Below are 22,018 nucleotides of genomic sequence, written 5' to 3'. Positions count from 1 at the left end.
TGCTCCCGAGTGGCAGCTCGGGCGGCCAATGAGGGGCTGGGCCTCGGCGAGGAGCCTATGAGGGCCGGGCTCTAGGGGGCGGGCCCCGCGGCGGTGGAGGCTGCCGGGGGCGGCGGCGGCGGCGGACTGGGGAGGCGGCGGCCTGGCTTGGCCTGGCCTGGCCTGTCAGGGCGCGGGCGGCGGCAGCTCCAGCACCATGTCCCTGCAGTACGGGGCGGAGGAGAGGCCCCTAGCCGGCAGTTACGGCGCGGCGGATTCGTTTCCGAAGGACTTCGGCTACGGCGTGGAGGAGGAGGAAGAGGAGGCGGCAGCCGCGGGCGGCGGGGTTGGGGCGGGGGCCGGCGGAGGCTGTGGCCCGGGGGGCGCTGACAGCTCCAAGCCGAGGATTCTGCTCATGGGGCTCCGGCGCAGCGGCAAGTCCTCCATCCAGAAGGTGAGTGGGGCCGCGCCGCGTCTCCCGGCTCCCCCTCCCCCTCCCGGGGGCTCGGGTGGCCGCTGGGCGCGTGGGGGGGGAGGTGCGGAGGAGGGTGCGGCCGGGGCCGGCTGGCCGGGTTGTCCCACCGCACTTTTTCTAGTCTGGGGAGTGGGGCCAGAGGTGAGGCCCGCGGAGCACCCGGACTCGGAGTCCACGCCCAAGTCAGCCGAGGCCGAGTGGGTCCCCGAAGGCGAGACTGGCTAGAGGGAGGCAGGTGCCGGTGGCACCGCCCGGGACCTCCGCCCCCTGGGACCCAACCCCAGAGTCCCTTCCGAAACTGAGACGTACTCTGCAGTTCCAACTTGGAGAACTTGTCCGACTCCCTCCTCTGCCCGGTTTTTGTGTATTCCTCTCACTTCAGGTGACTTGAGTTTGCAGGGTTTCCCAGGTGAGCCCCAGGGACCTGCGTCAGGAAGAGCTGTGACTAAGTCACTGGCCGTTTTAATGTTTACTACTACGAAGGAGAATTTAACATCACTGGGGATTGGGGAGCTGTTATTCCACCAGTTTTGGTACTTGGGGCCAGACGAATGTAATCGCTGGTGATAGTCCCTCCTGGTATGTGTGCGATACAAAAATCTTCTGAGACCTCGAGAATATTTGCAGACCTTTGTCAGTCCATTTGCTTTCACTTCGGGTCTGTCAGGAATAAATGGAGGGCTAGACCCTTTTTAGTAAGGGGGAAACTGAGGCAGGGTTGGCCTCCTCCGGTAGCCATCCCCCTCACACGCAAGTGGTAGTAAAACACCAGATACCTGGTCTGTTGCCCTTTCCACTCCGTTGCAAAGGTCTGTCCAAAATAAGTCTGTGATATTTTGTAAACATGATGGTTTTAAAAAGTAGCCTTCTTCTGAAATTATTGGATTACTGTGTTTTATTTACTTCCGAATTTACTGGATTGCTGGGTTTTATCTATCTTCTCACCTCTACAGCATATTTTGAGTAAATTCATGGTAGGGTTTTAGCAAACAATTTAATTCTTCTCGCTTGTTACTCATTGACTAAACTTTGGTAGTAACTACCCATTTCCTTTTCTAGAAAGTAACAGTGAGAGACAAATTAGCTTTATGTTAGAATTGTATGGATTGTAATTATCCTGATTCTCAAGCTACCTTTTTAATTTTTATTTTATTTATTTTGTATTATTATGTTATGTTAATCACCATACATTACATCATTAGTTTTTGATGTAGTGTTTCATGATTCATTGTTTGCGTATAACACCCAGTGCTCCATGCAGAACGTGCCCTCTTTTATACCCATCACCAGGCTAACCCATCCTCCCACCCCCTGCCCCTCTAGAACCCTCAGTTTGTTTGTTTCAGAGTCCATCATCTCTCATGGTTCATCTCCCCCTCCGATTTCCCCCCGTTCATTCTTCCCCTCCTGCTATCTTCTTCTTTTTTTTTTTAACATATAATGTATTATTTGTTTCAGAGGTACAGATCTGTGATGCTATGGTGAGCACTGTGAATTTTACCATTTCTTTTCTCATGGGAGCAGTCATTTCCCTGTCAACTCCTCTCCTGTCCCCCCCCCCCCCCCGCCCCATATCATTTTTTACTTGGTATAATTACTTTCTGTTTTATTTCTTCCACAAGACTGTAAACTCAGTGAAGGCAGAGTCTAGTCAGTTACCTTTCTAATTCTCAGAGCCTGATACAGGCATCCCAGTAAGTTTACAACGAGCAAAAAAATCTTAAACTTTAGCTATAAGCTTTTATAATCTTAAAGCAGATTTTGGCAGAATTAATACAGTTTAACAGAAAACAAAATCAATTGACGTGAGAGACATTGCTACTACTAGGATTGACTATGTGTAGAGAAAATAGAAAAGTTTCAGCTTCAAAATAGGCTTGATAGAAAGTAATTTGGTGCCTTCTCATCTCTCAGAAGTAAAAGGATAGTGAGTATTGATGATACACCATTCACTTTTTATCTTTTTTAAAATTTTTGCTATAGGATCAAATTCTTTATATGTTAATTCAGGGTGGAATTTTGAACTTTAAATACAAAGTTGAATAGTTGTAAAATTATCTTTTCTTTTAACAGGTGGTGTTTCATAAAATGTCACCCAACGAGACTCTCTTTTTGGAAAGTACCAACAAGATTTATAAAGATGACATTTCCAATAGCTCCTTTGTGAATTTCCAGATATGGGATTTTCCTGGGCAAATGGACTTTTTTGACCCAACTTTTGACTACGAGATGATCTTCAGGGGAACAGGAGCATTGATATATGTCATCGATGCACAGGTAGTAGGAATAATGATGTTTATTTCTTTTTTCTCATGTCAAAAGATGTAGACACAAAGGAAAGGTGTTTATCTTCTTTATTATGTGCTTCTTGCAGATTATTTCTTTGCCGGTAGATTTCCTAGCAGTATGGGAGATGGAACTACAGAGGTGTGTTGGGAGCAGGCATGCCATTGTGCCAGTACAGAATATGAGATGATTAGGAGATAGTGGCTTATTATCTTTGAGTTCCAGTTAATGAGCAGTTTTCCACTTTTATTTGTTAATAGTGGATATTGCCGTATTTCATTAACTATTACAATAGTGATGTCACTCACTGGAAAGATCTTCTCAGTGCCCATAATCTAATGAGGAATAGGAGAACTGAGTCAGTAAATATAAAAGTGAATAGTTTTCTTGGTTGTCCAAATTGAGTTTGGCTCAACAAGCATTTATTGAGGGCCTAGCATGTGACAAGCCCTGAGATGAATGGGACATGTCCCTGACCTTAAGAAGCTTGAACATTAGTTAGGCATGCTTTCTGAGTGAGAGGCTCTGTAATGGATGCTTTCACATACATGATCCAGTTTAATTTATTCTTTATAATACTGTGAGGTAGGTATAGTAATTCCAATTTTATGGATGAGTAAACTGAGATCACAAGTTTAAGGAACCTGCTTAAAGTCACACATCTAATAAATGGCAGAGCTGGGATTACTTTTAAAAAAATTCTGTTGGGGAGAAATGTCCATTTCCTTTTCCCTTTTCTTACATTATCAATATTAAAAATTACAAACATTAACTTGGTAATTGAATTTTTTATCTGGAGAGATGAAAGATTTAGATTAAGTTAATGTATTTGAATGGAGTATTTGTGAATAATTAGGATAATATATTTTCTGTGGTTGGGGAAAGAGGTGGTTTGAGGCTTTCTTAACTCGTTACTGACTTTTACAAGATTTCTTTTTAAAAAATATTTTGTTCTGACTTACAGGATGACTACATGGAGGCTTTAACAAGACTTCACATTACTGTTTCTAAAGCCTACAAAGTTAACCCAGACATGAATTTTGAGGTTTTTATTCACAAAGTTGATGGTCTGTCTGATGATCACAAAATAGAAACACAGAGGGACATTCATCAAAGGGCCAATGATGACCTTGCAGATGCTGGGCTAGAAAAACTCCACCTTAGGTAACAACATGTGTGTTTGATATGAGAGCCCTGAAAAATGTGTAAATGTATTCCCATCTCTGTCATTACAAACACGTAGCTTTCTGTTACTGGTATACCCTTCCCAAATCTGTAATGTTCTTGATCTCTTTGTGGAATTCAATTTTGGGAACCTGATGGTATTTGAGAAGTTACTTTCCCAATTTTTTTGCATTTTCCTGGAGATTGAAGTCATGTGAAGTGTTTTCATTGGTGCTTTTAAAAATTCATCTCAAGAGACTGGAATCAGCCTGTTTCCTCATGGCATAAATCTGCTTTGGGACTCCCCTCTCTTGATTTCATCATTTATTTATTTATTTTCATTTTGCCTCAGTTCAAGGACTCTGTCATATTTGTTGTAGAACTATGTAGCTTGAGTCTTCACGGTATTTTTTTCAGTAGGAAGAGCCTTTTAAAGAGGTACATTTTCAAGTCTGGACTCTAATGTATCTTATGTATGTTTTAAAAACAGTTTCTGCTTTTCTGAATCTCTAAAGTTTGGGTTAGGTGAGTTTATTCTATAAATCTGTTTAGGGTTCGTGTTAGGTTTAAAGAACTGCTGATTCGTAATTAAATACCATTCAGAAATGATTAAAGAACAACTACTAGATAGGATTGATGATTTATGTGCTTGTGTTCTGAAAGTGTATGAGGAATATTTTCTGTATTTTGTATTTTTTTGGTGGTATAGGTAGATATGAGTAATAAAAAGTAGAAAATGTTCTCTTGATGATATAAACAGCTTAAAGGGGAAGCAGGGGAGAGACACATGTATAGCTATTTCCCTATCCCTGGTCTGTTAGAGTGACTTCCTTATAGACTCAAGCCACCCCCCATCCCTACCCCAAATATTCCCTAGGGCCTCAGGTTCCAAGGTCTTTCAATTATTCTATTAGGAAGTCATGTAGAAAAAGTCTCATTGATCTGTAGTTTGTCTGGATTGAAATTTTAAAATATTTATCAGTAATTCATGCTTAAAAAATTATTTGTAAGTGAAAGTGAAAGTGCTTCCCTATGAATTTCCTCAGTCTTACTTTTTGGGACTCTACTCTTAACAATGGATTTTAGGCTGTGATTGTCCTGTGTTCCCTAGTGCACGTGGGAATTCTAATCCTCTTCACACCACTTCCTTGTCCCTTTTTGGGGCGTCCCACCCCCAGTGGTACATGCCATCCCTTTCTCTAGTTCCTTATAGGGCCCTAGGCCTTGTTAACCTCTGTAGAATCTTTGCATCAAGCTTTTATTAATAACTGGCACGCCTGTGGATCACACTGTATTCAATTTCCGGTTTCCAGAAACCCAGCTTACTAAAATACCCTGTACATTGCAGGTTCTCCATGTCCCCATCTACTTCCAAGCCTCAGAGTCCCTGAAGGACCTTCCCATATTGCTAACCTTTTTGCCTAAAGGAAACAATAAAATATTCCTTTGTCCCTAGTGCCTTTAGGAGGGGGTCATCTTGGCCTCACTTGTTTCATTGCTCAAACATCTAGAGTTGAGCCCCATCTTGTATAGGGTTAGGTTCCTAGATCAGCTTCTTGAAAGTATTTTTAAATTGCCTATAAAGTGTGATAGCCACAGTTCTGTGTTTCTGACTTTGTAATATATACTTATAAATAAATAAATAAATAGAATAACTACATAATGAAGAGTATACTCCCTGAGCTAAAAATAACAGGTAAAATTGTATTGTTTAAAATGTGAAAGGTCTCTCTTTTTCATATGTGTTTTGTTAAATCTGTGGGTGTTACTTCTCCACTGTATGTCCTTTTAGGCAGATTCCTGTTCCATTCCTATTTTTTATAGGGCCCCAGCTCCTGTCCTTCTAATTATGTCATTTACATACATTCTGAGCATCAATTTTGTTCATTTGTTTGTTGAACAAATATTTATGAGCACTGTTCAGGGCAGTGGGGTTGTAGCTATGAGCAAGACCGTCAACCTCTCTGTCCTCATGGAGCTTACATTCTGATGAATGAGACAGCTCAGAAGCCCTTACAAATAAATGTATAGGGTAATTTTAGGTACTTATCAGTACTATGAAGAAAAATTAGGGGAAAGAGCTGCTGTTTTAGGTAGGAGGGTCAGGAAAGAGCTTTCTGAGGAGATGACATTTTTGTAGAAACCTGAATTATATTCTTACTGAATAAATGTCACCCCTCTCTGTGCTCCCTCTTGGTTTTTATCTTGGTCTTTGTCAGTTATGGGCTTAAGAAACCCGGTTTTTTGGATCAGTTTGCAAAGACTTAGGTGAATATTCAGGTTTCTGCATCTGAAAATGCTTTCCTGGGTACTAGGAAAGTACCCTCTTTTGTAAATGCTGTAAAGAGATGGATGGTTACAAGCCAGGTGGGGAAGCTGCGTTTGTCCTCTTGAACAGTAGGGAATGACAGGCAAGATAAAAAGGCTTTATTTGAACTTAGTGAAATCAAATGTTAAGAAACTTAAAATTTTATTTTTATAGTTGTCACTGAACTTAAGATATTTTTCAAATTAATCAAACTGTGTTGTGTTTTTCAGCTTTTATTTGACTAGTATCTATGACCATTCAATATTTGAAGCCTTTAGTAAGGTGGTGCAGAAACTCATCCCACAACTGCCGACCTTGGAAAACCTATTAAATATCTTTATATCAGTAAGTGAGCTAATTCACTACAGTTTCTGATTCCATTTTCTTGAATATATTTGTGTTATCAAATTCTCCAAAAAAATGGCTTGAATTAGTCTGAATCAGGCTGAAAGACTAATGACACACTTAACATGTAAAATAAATCATAACGTTAAAAAAAAAGGCTTGAGTTATTTTGAGTTCTTTCCTTAGTGCTCACCCTTTTGATCTTAAAATGAAATGAAAAATTTCTTCATGCTTTCTTAACTAATAAAAACCTTAATGATAATAAAAAAATTTTCATGACATCTGTTTGCTGAACGAAGAGTAGTAACTGGAAAAGTCTGGGTTTTGGGAATTTGACTCCTGCTTAATCATTTGCTTTATAGGAGGTCACATTGAAAAATTGATCTTTTCCTTTCCTTGCTAACATAATCTTAGTATCATATTTCACCTTCCTTATTTTGAAGACTCGACTTAATAAAAAAGGATATTTTTTCAATAAATATAACATTCAACTATTATATTTTCTAGACATTACTTTGAAGGACTCAGGGTGTAGTGATCCCCAGTTCTTTCGGGCTTTTGGGTTATGTTAGATGTTGACACCAAACTAATTCTTTTATGTTTTGCTGATTGCCACAGAAAGCTTTTCTGGTAGCAAGGTCATTCAAATCAGAGGTTGATTATTGTAACAAGAAAGGATTATTGAAAATGTAGCATGGCTTGGATTTTGGAGGATTTTTTTTGTTAATTTTTTTGGTGTCTTAGCGAATAAATCATTTAAGTAGAGGAGGAAGAAAAACAAATTTAGTGCAGTTAAGTCAGTAAATCAGAGCAGAGAAATGATTCCACTTTTATTCTTTGGATAACAGAAGTGTCTCTCAACCAAATACTATTTGCTTCTTTGGTATTGGGTTATACAATTTAAAAATGTCCTTGTGTTGTGAAATTATGAAATTAATCCATAATTTCAGGATTTTAGGTAAATTACAAATTTTGATTCTTAAAACTTAATACTTCCCCAATTTTGTTTTTCCAAGAATTCAGGTATTGAAAAAGCTTTTCTCTTCGATGTTGTCAGCAAAATCTACATTGCAACAGACAGTTCTCCTGTGGATATGCAATCTTATGAACTTTGCTGTGACATGATTGATGTTGTAATTGATGTGTCTTGTATATATGGGTAAGTTATATATATATATTTGCAAGATCTCAGACAGGTGGAAGACTACTTGTTTGGTTTGTCAGAGGGATTAATTTTTGAGGCCTCTGGCAGGTGCTGTTTGGAGTGGACTTGTTCTGACCATAGTGCTTCCGCTTGGAGCTTGATTTCCCTGTAGATGGACTGCTAGGTCTTACTGCTTCAGAGGATGGGTAAGAGCAGTTGAAAAAGTGTGCTAGTGCCAGATTTAATTGTCACTGAAAGTTTCTCCTGTCATGATTTGGGGGGCTTGCACTGTGTCTTCTCCCTTAGGGACTCTGCTAGATCAAAAAAGTAGATTAATTTATTTTTAATAACAGAGTAGGTACTGGTTCCTAATTTAACTTCAGGCTTTATGGAAATGAGAGATCCTAATCTTTCAGGGAGCTAAGAAACAAGGAAATCAGAATTTTGGGTGTCAAATTTGACCCATACATCTGAGTTTCCAAAATAAATTTCTAAAATGTAAACTTTCTTTATGTAAATTCACCAAACTCTACACAGAGATTTATAAATGCCAGCAAAGGTGTAATTTTGTGGAATAGTCCAGAGGACGAGTGAAAACTTTGGAGAATTACTGGTATTTCAAAAGCCAACAACCTCTGTTGCTAATAGCCCTGACCCCCCCATCTCCCCCATGTATTAACATCAGCACTCCCAAGGCACTTTTCTGATGCTCTAACATAACCTTTGCTTTCTGTGTCCTTTATCTGTTCCGTTTTCACCTGGTTTGAACTCTTCTTTCATCTCGCTGTCCCTGCCCTTCACCTTGGTCTCTCAACCTAATTTGTTGGTGTCTTTCTCCAGCTGACTGAATAGGAGAATGCATTTCTCTCACATGTTCTTTACCTGTCTGTTCCTGTCTTCTATTTGTTTTTCACTTTTGTGGTTACATGCTCTCCTTTGCTCTAACTTTTTCCATAATGAAAATGTGATGTTTCTGTTTGTTATATTATTTGGTAAAGCTTCATGTTCCCATTCCTAATTTTAAAAATGGTTGAATAGAACACTTGTTTTTTTTCTTTAAAAGAAATCAAAATTTCATAACTGCTTTTTTCATAATTTAAAAATCAAATTTAGTTGCAAAGTTTTTTTCAGCATAAGGTATGTTGTAAAATACATTATACATTATATGGCACATTATAAAAGTGAAGAAAAATATCCATTATCTCATTCTTAACACAATCTATGCATGCAGTTTGTTGTACTTTATTATATTTATTTCTTTCTTGACTCTTGATTTATATCTTTTGAAGGAGGACTAGGTATAATTCTGACAATTCTAGTAAAGGCAATAGCTTTCAGACCCTGAAGGCTCACTTTGTAAGCATCAGGATACCACAGTATCTTGATAGACTGTATTCATTTTAGTTCTTATGCTTAACTCCTTTTTCACTAGTGGCAGTTTTCTTACGTTAGGTCCTTTTTTGTATACTGTGTCAATACAGATTAGGATGAGGGAAGATTTAAAACCTGTATTCCATGTATCCTGGGTAAACAAGATGAAGGTGTGCATGCATGGAATACTGCATCCTTGTCTGGGAACCTATTTCTTTTTTTTTCTTTTCTTTCTTCTTCTTTTTTTTTTAAGTAGGCTCTGTGCCCAGTGTGGAGCTCAATGCAGGGCTTGAACTCATGACTCTGAGATCAAGACCTGAGCTGAGATCAAGAGTCAACTGAGCCACCCAGGCGCCCCTGGGAGCCCTATTTCTTAAATGGGAACTTCTGTTGCCATATAATAATTAAGCCAGTATTTTTTCTTAAAAGACCCTTGGGAAACTGGGTGGTGGAAGGACTTGTCATTGTGCAAATTAAATGTGACAGTACCTCGCTGGGAAACCTGTAATGAAACTTTCTTTTAAAACAGGTTAAAGGAAGATGGAAGTGGAAGTGCTTATGACAAAGAATCTATGGCAATTATCAAGCTGAATAATACGACTGTCCTTTATTTAAAGGAAGTGACTAAATTTTTGGCACTGGTCTGCATTCTTAGGGAAGAAAGTTTTGAACGAAAAGGTAATGACATTTTATTTTATTTTATTTTACTTTTTTAAAGATTTTATTTGAGAGAGAGAGAGCACATGAGGGAGGGAGGGTCAGAGGGAGAAGCAGACTCCCTGCTGAGCAGGGAGCCCGATGCGGGACTCGATCCAGGGACTCCAGGATCATGACCTGAGCCGAAGGCAGTCGCTTAACCAACTGAGCCACCCAGCCGCCCAAGGTAATGGCAATTTAAAAGGCTGTTTTTATGTTAAGTTCTTTGTAAAAATTTATTAGGTTCTTGAAAATCAGAGAAAATAATATTGCAGTGTTAGATGAGTATCAGCTCAAACTACTTTTGTCCCTTCCTTTCCATATATAGTCTAGACTTCTTTTGGTCTTTTATGTTAAATCAGGTATTTAATTCCAGCCTTTCTTATTTTGGGTCCTTTTAATACATGTCTGAATGCTTGCACTTGGGCTTCCACCCAAACCTGTTTCTGGAGATGATTCTTGGGCAGGTTACCAGCTTACCTTATTGCTACACGCAGTGGCCTTTCCTCATTCTCTTGCCTCTTCAGCCTTCTCAAGCATGTGACCCTGCCAGTCCCCTCCTTGCTTGATGTTTCCCTCTCTCTTTGCTTCCCTAAAGCTGAGCTCTCCAAGTAATTTTATGTATTTGTTTCTCTGATCTCCTCTTCTGTTTCTTTTGTTTTTCTCAGTTCTGAGCGTTTTTCAGAGCCACGTCTTTTTGCTTGCGTCTTCCCTTATTCTCCTGGTCAGCTCATCCAAACCATGGTCAGTTAATGTTCTCTGTGTGGTTGAAAAATTCACCTCTCTAGCTCTGACTTGAGCCCATATTCCAGTCCCATGTTTGGAGCTCTTAGTAAGACATTTCACTTAAATATTTGATTATCATCTTGTACATGTTGTCAAAACTGATGACTATTTCCCCTCTGTTTCCTGACCCTCTTGGCTACCGTAGTGTTGTTACCAGTTATGACATTGCCTGGTGTCCAAGCTCAGATATCTTGTAGTCAGGTGATTGTGTGGTGGCACTGCGAAGGGGCCCTTGCAGGTCATTTCACAAGGGCATTCTGTGTTCTCCTTTTTCCCTTCTTTTCCTGTATTGTTTACATTGAATTTTCACCAAATCTTACTTGTTTCTTGGGTTTCCTTTCCATTCCCACTGTCAGTCCAGGTCCTCTTCCCTGAAGGCCCATGGTGGTGCAATCATGTCCTACTTGAGGTGATGCGCTCAGCATGTGTTTTGAGGGGCTAGTATGTATTGTCTTTTATTCCAAAGGCAGACTAGGTTTCAGAAAGTTACTTTCATCATGTTATTTAAGTCCTCAAGGATCTATCATCGCTCTCTCTTGTTCACTGCAACAAGTGCCTGCTCTATGGTCTTTGTTTTTAATATTTAACATTGAACGAATTAGTACTATTTCACTAATGTTAATATTAATGAACTCTATCAGATACACAACATTTTTGGATAAACAAAAATGTGTGTATTCACATTTGAGCTTCAGAACTTAAAACATGGCAGAGACATAGTTGACTTTGATGTTTGTCTCCTTGGAGGTCTTTTTGGTGCTATGTGGAATGTAGTATTTAATTTTCCCATGGACGATGTATTATTTTACTTTGTATCTTCCTTAACCAATATAGAATTTTGTATTGTGTATCTCTGTGTAAATGATGTAAAAATGTAAGTAGTCTTCTGCAACTTGCTCATTCTCTTCACTTAAGATCTTTTTTGAGATTTGTGTTGATAACATGTAGCTTTAGTTCATTCAGTCATTTTCACTCCACACCATATTATATGGACTGAATATACCACAATTTATTTTCTTTCTGCTGGACATTTAGGTTATTTTTAAAATCACAAATAGCTTTGCAACAAATACTCAGATGCAACAAATGAACACGTTTGCCATTGCACATGTGGAGAGTTTCTCTTAGAATATATTTAGTAGTGGAATTTATAGAGAATGTATTCATACATCTTCAGCCTTATTAAACATTGCTCTCCAAAGTGGCTTTCCCATTTTCGCCTCTGGCAGCTCTGTGTGGGAGTTCTTGTCACTTCGTGTCCTTGATAACGCTTGTCAGTCTGGTAGGTATAAAATAGTACCTCATTTGGTTCTAATTTTTACTTTAATTACTAGTTAGGGCAGGCGTTTTCCTTATGGCAAGTACTTTTTATGCCAGTTCAAGGTTGTTCTTTGGCACTTTACCTGTTCATATACCTTTATCCTTTTTGTACTTCTTAGGAGTTCTTTATTTTCCTCCATTCTAATCTTAAAAGTTAAAAACGGGGGTGCCTGGGTGGCTCAGTCCGTTAAGCGTCTGCCTTAGGCTGAGGTCATGATCTCAGGTTCCTGGGATCGAACCCCATGTTGGGCTTTCTGCTCAGCGGGGAGTCTGCTCCTCGTGCTCCTTCTGTGCTCTCTCTCTCTCACTCACTCTCAGGTAAATAAATAAAAATCTTTAAAAAAAAAAGTTAAAAACAAAACCGTTTTTGGTTACAGAAATTTTCAAATATATACAAAAGTAGAGCAACACAATGAGTGTCCACATACCCATCCTCCTGCTTCAAGAATCACCAGCATATGGTCAGTCTTTACCAGCTAAATCATTATTTTTTACCCTTTTGTTGTGGAAACTGTCAGACATAAAAAAGTAGAGAAGATAACAGAATGAACCCCTTTTATCTATCACCCAGATTGGATAATTATCAAAATCATAGCCAGTCTTTTTTCTTTCTCTACCTCTTTCCCTACTGGATTATTATAAAACAAATCTCTGACTTGATCAAATAATTTTGTCTCTACAGATTTCAGCAGGTATCTCTAAGAGATAGCATTCTTTTTAAAACATAATGGTGCCATTAATAAACATAAAAAAAAACCCACAGTGATTTCATAATATCGTCAGATCTCTGGCTAGTGTTCAAGTTTCCCTGATTGTGAGTTTTATTTTACCATTTTCACAGAAGTAATTTTTAATGTAGTTGAACTTACCAAAACTTTTATAGTTTTTTTTTTTTTTTTTTTTTTTACTTACTGAGTCTGAAGGACCTCCTGGATTTGGCTCTAATCTCCTTAGTCAGACTGGATTCCCAGTACTTCCCAGCAAGAATTCTCTGCCCCTATCTCCAGCCACACCAGTTTCTTTCCTGTCTTTCACCTGTGCTGTGTTCTCATTGCCAGCTCCCTGCTGTTTTTTGTAATATTGTTCCTCTTTCCTGCCTAATTAAACCTTGCCTGTATCCCCAAAGTTCTGCCTCATCCCTGAGGTTTTCATTGGCTGCTTTTGCCCGGCACTGGGCTCTCCCTCCTGCAGACTTCTTTGACATTTGTAGTCATTTTAACGCCATATTGTTTTGATTTGTTTTTTGTGTGGTCGTCTTCATGTCCCAGTATCCTCAAGGGCATTGATGCTTGTCTGATCTGCCATTCTTCTCACTGGCTTCTATTCTTAAGGTCACCTCATGGTCCAGAATGGCTCCTGGAGCTCCGTCTTCCAGACAGTAAGGAGGAACAAGACTGGGGAAAGAATACTTCCTTTTCCTTTTAAGGAGATTTCACAGAGGTCCCACATGCTTCCACCTATCTCAGTGGCCGGAATTGGTCATGTGGCCATACATAACTGTAAGGAAGGCTGGGAAGTATAATGTTTTAGCTGAGCATCATTGTGCTCATCTGAAATTGGGTTTCCGTTACTAAGGAAGAAGGGGGAAAAGTGGATTTTTAGTAGGCAACTAGCCATTTCTATCACAAAACAGAACTGTTTGACTAAAATCTTATTTGGAAGCCAGTTCATCAAACAGATGAAGAAGGAGCTGCATTGCCTGGAGAGCAGGTGTAGGCTACTGAGGCTCTGGCTGGTGGGCCTCTCTGGTACCTCCCAGACCCCAGGGCTCTACTGGGCAGTGTGCCAAACTACTGCTCCAGCTGTTCCCTCCTGCTCTTCACTGGCTGCCCAAAAGACTTGTGAAAGGAAAAGCTTGATAATTTGAAAATTATTTTATTTTCACCTTAGATTTTATTGTAGGTTTTCTTGGCAAATTTACCTCCCTGATTGTTTTATTTATTTACTCATTCCCAGGCCCCAGAGGTAACCAGTGTTAACGGTTTGGTATCTGCTTTATCACGTTTCTAACATAGAAAACTGATCAGTTCGATGTGTGTTTTTTAATACATAACCAATTATTTCCTTCTGTCATCAGATATTTCTAATAGATAATTTCACAATTGACATTCAGGGGGCCTGATCTTCTTTTTCTCTCTTACAGGTTTAATAGACTACAACTTCCACTGTTTCCGGAAAGCCATTCATGAGGTTTTTGAGGTGGGTGTGACTTCTCACAGGAGCTGTGGTCACCAGCCCAGTGCCCCCAGCCTGAAAGCGCTGACACACAATGGCACGCCACGAAATGCCATCTAGCCTGAAGTCCAGCTGTCGGGGCTCTGTGCCAGCTTACTCTTCACTCCAGGGTCAGATGCCACGTGCTACAGGACAGGGGAGCTGCCGCTTGTGGGAATCCTGGTGCCGGTCCCACTAGAGACAAGGGGTAGAGTCTCTCATTCAGATGAAAACCCCTTCAACCAGTGGTGTGCAACTGAAGCTACTATTTCTTTTTTTTTTTAAATGGCAAAAAAGAATTCTAGAGACCACAGAACTCAGTGTGTCTTTCTCCTCTTTGGGGTCCTATTTTAAGTAGTTGGGATATTTTGGACCTGGAGATAACACCACTTACCCATCCTTACCAGAGAATGTTGCTGTCAATTACCAGTTGGAAATAATAGAAAGAACTGAATTTTTATATGCTTCACTTAGGTTTTCATTTGAGTAGTCTCTAAAAATCCTGCCTTGCTTAATTTCTAACACTGCCTCTCAGATTGCAATTTTGGACATTGCACACTTAAGACGTTTTAAATGCATTTGCTTGCTAACTCAGAAGACACATGGTCTGACTGCAGCAAAGGACATTCCTGTATTTGTTACTGAAGAAAGGAGAACGTTTTATGCTGCATTAGGTCAAGAGCAAGGCTCAACAGTGGCTGCTGCATTAATTCTCTTGGAAGTGTTGAAGAAACTTTGAAACAGAAGAAAAAGTTTGCACCTGTGTTTTGGGTACTAGCTATCTGGGTTCTTTCTCCTCCATTAGATAAGTGATCATGATCAGTGTAACGATGGGAATTTAAGAAGTTTGTTTTCCCCACAATCTCCTCCTTCTAGGGGAGAAATTCATTATGTCGTTGAAATATTTAGCTCACTTTTCTGTAGACTTGGTCCCAGCCGCTACATACCTTTTATTCTAAGCTGTCTATATTCTTTACGAACTGCTGTTTTGTTGGCCATGAATGACCCTAAGGCACTGGTGGGCTGTCCACTGGGAGTTGGAGAGAGCACATGGCGCCACAACATGTGTCATTAAACAGACTGTGTCTCCAGTATTCTGACACCGAGTGTCAACTGTGGTACTTTCTTCACCTAGGATATTAATTCATAATTGTTTCTTTTTGTTGATGGTTGATACCCTGTCCATTGATTTAAAGTGACATTATTTTTACTCAACATGCCCAGTAGTCCTATATTCCAAAGCCACTGGACCACTTGAGTACATAAGTGCCACTGTTTAATGAAATATGTATATTCAGGTCTGTAAACCTAACAGTGTGACTTGGAGTGCTTCCTGCAGATGATTCTGACTGTTGAGTATTTACATGGACCATGGTGATATCCAAAAGAAAATGCTTTTATATTTATAGATTATTTCACTGAACTATATAAAATGGGTATCAATAAATGTATTTACTCCAAAATCAGTTTTTTATTTGCCTCCGATAGGAGGAGGGTGGGGTGATGGGACATTGGGTTGTCTCACTTGATCATTCTATTGTCCATTTCTTTCACGGCTTCATATGGTTAAGAGGCTGTATGTCTTAGGACCTCAAGCTCTGTCCTGATGCAGGAATTTCATGCCTTGGGTCCAGACATCTCTCCTGGCCCATTTCTGCTTAGGGTAGGCAGTCCAGGCCCAGGTGAAAATGGTTTTTGGGTTGTGGTGTTTCGTACCAACAAATCTCTCTCATGGTGAGGAATATGCAGGGCCTGGCGTAACTGATGCATTATAGTCAAGCCAGGAAGGGGTAAGGAGATAAATTAGGTAGGACACCATATAAAAAAATGTGTACCAATTCCAGCTTGTTTGTTTCTTCCAGTTCCTGGGATACTCATTGTTGACCCTTAAATGTCAGGTGGGATCTAAATTGGTTGGGGTTAGGTATACATTAGTTTATAGAAGGGAAGGTAGATAGAGGTTGAAAGCTCTTTTAATTTTCATGATTGGATTACTTTAGAATTCGATTTTAAAACTTTGAAATGGAAATCACAGAAACAAAAAAAATCTCTTAAAAGACAATCTAATCCTGTATCCGTTTCCAAATTAGGGAAACAAGTCCAGAGGAGTAGAGAAGCCTGTCTAGAGTTACAGATAGGATAACCATATAAATTAAACTCTAAGCCAGGATACTATTGAGAGTGGAAGGGATGCCATTCATAATGATGCCAGAGCGACAGGTGTGCCCTGGTGCTGTTCTGGTAAACCAAGGTTGGCCAGCCTAGTCCTGGGTATAGTTTGTGAATGTGGAGCCTGCACGCTGGATGTAGCAGCCCAGTGCAGCCTGCCTGTATCTTCAGCCTCATGCTCCCATTGGTTCAATGGAGATAAAACCCCAAGATGAGTATACCATGGCACATAAGTGCCCAAGAATTACTTTTTTACCCCCTACTACTATGGAAAATTATAAATTCAGGGGGTGACTTAGGAGAAAACTTGAGAAGTGAAATAGAGAAAGTGAATGAGGGAGACAACTCAGGATTAAAGGAAAGGGGCGCCTGGGTGGCTCAGTCGTTAAGCTTCTGCCTTCACCTCAGGTCATGATTCCAGGGTCCTGGGATCGAGCCCTGCATCGGGCTCCCTGCTCGGCGGAGAGCCTGCTTCTATCTCTCCCACTCCCCCTGCTTGTGTTTCCTCTCTCGCTGTGTCTCTCTCTGTCAAATAAATAAATCTTTAAAAAAAAATGAAATGGAAGAATCTTATAAAACAATTAAGGGGGTTTGCCTGTTTATCAGTTCCAGGCTACCTCGGAGAGCACTGCTGCAGATGCCTAAATAAAGCCTTTACAGTCTTCTGCAGCAAGGAGTTTAGCTGTTTTACGTACCATTTCCTCTCCCATTCACTCACAGTCTCTAGACACACGCACACACGCACGTGTATATATACAATGAAGCCCCAATATAGAATGCCTGAGGTGTTATGTGAATTTACCTTCTACATTTTGAGTTCTGTGCTTTTACAGAGAAATGATTTTAAAGATAAAATTAAGATAGTTACAAGCTTTGTAGTTGGGGAAAGCAATGTGTGTGATTTGTGGATTTGTCCTGTTTTGGTTTGCAAATGTTGAAAGCTTTTCTAGTTATATCCAAAAGAGATTATTAGTGAATATCATTACTATTTTCCATCTAAGCTAGTAAAGTAACTTAAAACAGTGTCCTATTTCCCCCAGAGACCCTGAAGGAACATAGTCTCTAAGGGGAATGTGGGCAGCAGTTCGGCATGGCTGGAGTGTTTCCGTTAATAGCATTTTCCCTGAACTGCTCCCACAGAGTTGGAAGCCTGTGGATCTAAGGAGCAGCCAGGAGAGACATGAAGCGGCAGCAGCTACTTGCAATTATTTTAGGTGGTTTGTATGTATTACCTCACATAATCTTCGCAGTACCTTGTGAAGTAGGGACTATATTCCTATTTTGAGGATGGGAAAACCGAGGCATAGAGACTCAATTGTGAGGGGTGGAGTTAGAACTGGAATCCATGCAGCTTGATTCTAGAACTTGCATCCTTAAACAACCACTTGACCTTGCTTCCCTAAGTAGGAAGGAAGAAGGTTTGCTTATGGTGGGATGTTTTGTAAAAAAAGAATTCTATAGTTAAATTTTGGAAATGACATTCTGTAGTCTCTTAGAGATTTACCGCTTTCAGTAAAATATTAAAGGTTCTGAGAAGACTGCAATAGAGAAGCCTTTTTGCCTTGGTTTGTACCCCATGTTCTTAAGTCAGTGCAACACTAAGAAATGCCTATTCAAGCCATGTATAATGAATACACTGAAGGACACTTCACCGAAACGTTTTCCGTGGGATTGGATGGAAGTAGGATTCCATTTTCCAAGTGTCTTTTTTAAAAAATTATTTTAAAGATTTATTTATTAGAGAGTGCGTGAGCAGGGGGAGGGGCAGAAGGAGAGGAAGAGAGAATCCTCAAGCCGACTTCCCGCTGAGCAGAGAGCTCACGCGGGCTAGACTCAGGGCTCGATAGACCCAGGGCTCAATCCCGGGACCCTGAGATCATGACCGGAGCTGAAATCCAGCATCAGCGGCTTAACCAACTGAGCCACCCAGGCACCCCCATTTTCCAAGTGTCTTAATTAAACCTTCAGTGACCTGGTTGTGTAATAGAGTAAAGCCTGTGCATTTTCACAATTGAGCCTAAGTTAGCTCCTGCTGTTCTTTCAACCTGGAATCGGCATCCCTTGCCCTGTAGAAATTCTATTCATCCTGCTAAGCTCAGCTTAAATGCCATATTCTCCCTAAAATCCTCCACCCACTCCCTTTTCCTTCATCTACTCCTCTCCCCCTGCACCTTGAGGTGTGTCTGTTCCCTGCTTCTTTCTTGGTGACTTGCTCACCACCTGTCCTTGCTGGGAGTGATGGGGGAGGCATATTCTGCTACTCCGCAGTAGCTACTTCCTCAATATCCCACACATTGAGGAAAACCCGTGCTCATTTAAATTGCCTTTCATTGCAACTTTGATGCGAAAGAGGGGATGACCTTCTGGTCTGGGCAGCAACTTGCCTAGCTTTTTCACCTGGTTTGACTGTCGTGTCCGATGCCTTGGTGTTTTACCTCTAGGTGGCAGTGTTGTACCGTTTAAACACAGCATTTCGCTTTCTGGCTCCTGCGTATTTGCTCTGCTCCGAAAGTTTAAATTGTCTGTTAATCACCCAAGTGTACACCCAACTTAGAGATCCAAAGAATTGCTGAAGTTATTTCCCCTGAGATAATATTCAAGAGTGATAGAGACATTTTAGTAGGGGAGCAGTTTGTGATTTTCACTTTTTATGTCTGTTATCAGCTTTTTAACAAGGGGTAGGATAGGACAAAGGTCATAACATCTTTGCCTCATGGATTATGGGTTACAAAGGGGCCTTAAGAAGATGGCTCTATCCACAATCCTATAACAGACAGGACTACTTGCTCCCTGAGCCATCTGTTGTGGATGAGTGTGCTCTTAAAGACTCCTGTGGAAGGAAAATCCACATCTTTGAATTAAAATATCTGCTTTCATCAGTTTCCTCTGCCTCAAATGAGGTCTGTTGTAATTATTTCACTCTTGAGAGCTAAAGCTGCCAAGGAAAAGTCTGGGATACATTATCCTTCCACGGGCACTTGCTTTTCTTTCTTCTGGGGCCATAGCAACTCTCCACAATACCCAGCTGTGACTCTGTTCTGCAAAGACAGATTTTAATGTAAAAAGAACTAGCTACATCAATGCATCTTCAGAGCTGTTTAAAATATAATTGAGAACATTGCAGAAGGGACAGTTATAATGAGGAACTGAGTGGAAGGAAACTAGTTGGTGCCCCCCAGCCCCTGCTTCAAAGCGCCTGTTACTCCCAATGAGTTGTGAAAGTGTTACCACTTCCACATTAAGACCCTTACACTGTAAAAAGCATCTTTTGAGCTAAAGTGATCAAACATCAGAAGGCACGTGGAGAACGATTAATTTGGCGTAATACAACATAAGCTGCAGAATGAAAGCCTGGGCCACAAAAATGGAATATTAATCTTAAACAACTTTCTTTCTTTCTTTCTTTTTCTTTCTTTCTTTCTTTCTTTCTTTCTTTCTTTCTTTCTTTCTTTCTTTCTTTCTTTCTTTCTTTCTTTCTTTCTCTCTCTCTCTCTCTCTTTCTTTCTTTCTCAAAGAGAGGTGCTGGGTATCCTCATTTTGGTAAATGATAAATATTCCTCCTTTCGTTCCATGTCCTCCCTCCCACAGGTCTATCTGAATAGGTACGTGGACTTTGTGTTCCAGGTAATGAGGCATCTGAGAAGGGAGTGGTCATTTATTTGAGCAGACTGGGCCTATCTTATTCTGAAAAAGCAGTGCTGGAACTCTCTGGATGGAGGCTTCGTCCCAGAAAAGGCATCGGCTTTGCAGTTTTGGAAGATGAGCCGAGAAGGAAGCTTATAGCACTACCGGCCATTTCCCTAATACCTGTCTTGACTTGGGAAATGAAACTATTTGCCATTTCCATGCTTGAAGGATGCTTTTGTGTTGCACTGTAGCTCCTCCTGGTTAGATGTCTAAGACGGAAGGGCTCTGTTTCCTCACTCTGTGACCCCCAGTGGCCGTCTCCTGATGGAAATGTGATAATTGAGAAGGGCAGGCTATTTGGCAAAAAAGAGCTCATCTAGGTGTCAGGGGAAGTGTTCTCCGGAGCAGGATGGAGGGGAAGAAAGCTGAGCTGAATGAAGACTGAGCCGGCACACTGAGTGAGAGGGCCAGGGGAGAGCTTGGAGAAGGCCATGGTCAATCAGCCGGAGGAGGATGGCTGGGAAGCAGTGAGAATGATCTCGCAGCAAGAACACCAGGTAGACTGCACACTGTGAAATGTAGCCCAGAGACAGAAGGACGAGAACGAAGAAGAGACCTTCATTTTGCTGAGGGGGATTGGTGACTTTGAAAAACCTCCAAACTGGAGATCTGGGCCACTTTATGCTTCTATAGGTCCTCGACTCTCTCCCAATGTGTTTATTAGATCCTTAACTTATTTATTCTTGATTTCTTTCAGATTCAAGAGGATGGTTTATAAAAGTGCTTGTTCAACTGGTATTCTTTTTAATTTTACTCCAGACCAGACCCTTGCCACACTTTATCTCAGTTCTTACAGGAATCTCAGTTTGTCTCTTGGATTTTTTTCTTCATTTTCAGAGTATGGACTAGCCTATAATAATAGTAGTACTGTTTTGTTCGTTTGTTTTTTAGATTTTATTTATTTGACAGAGAGAGAGAGAGAGCACAAGCAGGGGGAGTGGCAGAGGGAGAAACAGGCCTCTCCATGGAGCAGGGAGCTTGATGCGGGGCCCGATCCCAGGACCCCGGGATCATGACCTGAGCCAAAGGTAGTTGCTTAACCACTGAGCCACCCAGGTGCCCCAGTAGTATGTCTTTGTTATAATTATTAGCAGTAGCATTGGTACTATCATATTTGAGTGCTTATAACTCCCCAGACATTGTACTGAGAGCTTTACTTATGTCTTCTCCTATAATTTACCTAATGTCATGAGGTTAGAGCTATTGTTGTGGTCCATTTTGTAAACTGAGGCACAGACAGGCAAAGGAACTTGCAAGAACCTATTGCTAGTTATTGGCAGAGCTTGGACTTGAAGTCCCATCTGTCTGATGCCAGAGCCCAGGTCTGCCTTCTTGGTAGTAACAGAGTGCCTTAGAGACTGAGTCTACAAAAGGAGGAAGGAAAATGGCTATGTGGGGATTCTAAGCAGCTTGCCCCAGAGCTCTTTGAGAGTAGCTGTAGACACCCACGGTGGCAGAGGCAGGGTATGTTCGACAAACGAGCTTCTCTTCCTGGCCCCAGGGTTATTATTTCCAGCATCCCTTGCAATTCAGTTAGGGATGGTTATGTGATTGAGTTCTGGCTAACAGAATGCAAGCTGGAAGCAATGCATGCCACTTCTGGGCCTAGCCCATAAAATCCTCTCATGTATGATCCTCTACATTTGGTCCTTTCCCCTTCCACCAGGTAGCTGCCAATGAGCACAACAACACTGTCAGACTGTCAGAAATACAGAGCCCTGACATGGAAGGAACCCGGATGCTGGATCACCTTGTTGGAAGGGTCATCTGATGACTGAAAGCACTTGCATTGGACCCCTCCATAACAGTGAGTAAACATCTCTGCTGTGACCTCTTTGAGATTCTGAGCTTTATTTGTTATAGCAGTTGGTGTTGTCCTAACTTAATATACCCACACACTATGTAGATCATGATTCCTGGCTTGGAGCTCAGTCAGGTAGTGAGTGAGAAGGCAAATAATCTCTGGAAAGAAGTGAACGAGAAAGATCTGGGTTTTGTGGCCAGTTGCCAAATGCCAAGAAATAATGATTTTCAGGCCAAGGAAATGATAATGATTACAGAATTTCAAATCTGG

At 40.8% G+C, this 22,018-nt stretch overlaps 1 protein-coding gene across 1 annotated transcript; it reads left to right on the top strand.

Annotated features, from left to right (window-relative positions):
• The first annotated feature begins 93 nt into the window (after positions 1-93).
• RRAGC (Ras related GTP binding C) lies at positions 94-15,569 on the top strand. The gene is made up of 7 exons (XM_027574029.2): positions 94-433; positions 2,528-2,731; positions 3,705-3,904; positions 6,443-6,557; positions 7,574-7,716; positions 9,602-9,750; positions 14,018-15,569. The coding sequence occupies exons 1-7, from the start codon at positions 197-199 to the stop codon at positions 14,167-14,169; spliced, it is 1,200 nt and encodes a 399-aa protein (XP_027429830.2). The 5' UTR covers positions 94-196; the 3' UTR covers positions 14,170-15,569.
• Positions 15,570-22,018: the final 6,449 nt, after the last annotated feature.

The sequence above is a fragment of the Zalophus californianus genome, chromosome 4 (genome assembly GCF_009762305.2).
Source record: "Zalophus californianus isolate mZalCal1 chromosome 4, mZalCal1.pri.v2, whole genome shotgun sequence".
NCBI classification, from domain to species: Eukaryota; Metazoa; Chordata; class Mammalia; order Carnivora; family Otariidae; genus Zalophus; species Zalophus californianus.
Note: the sequence above shows the minus strand (reverse complement) of the source record. Positions and strands in the feature narration are given on the sequence as shown.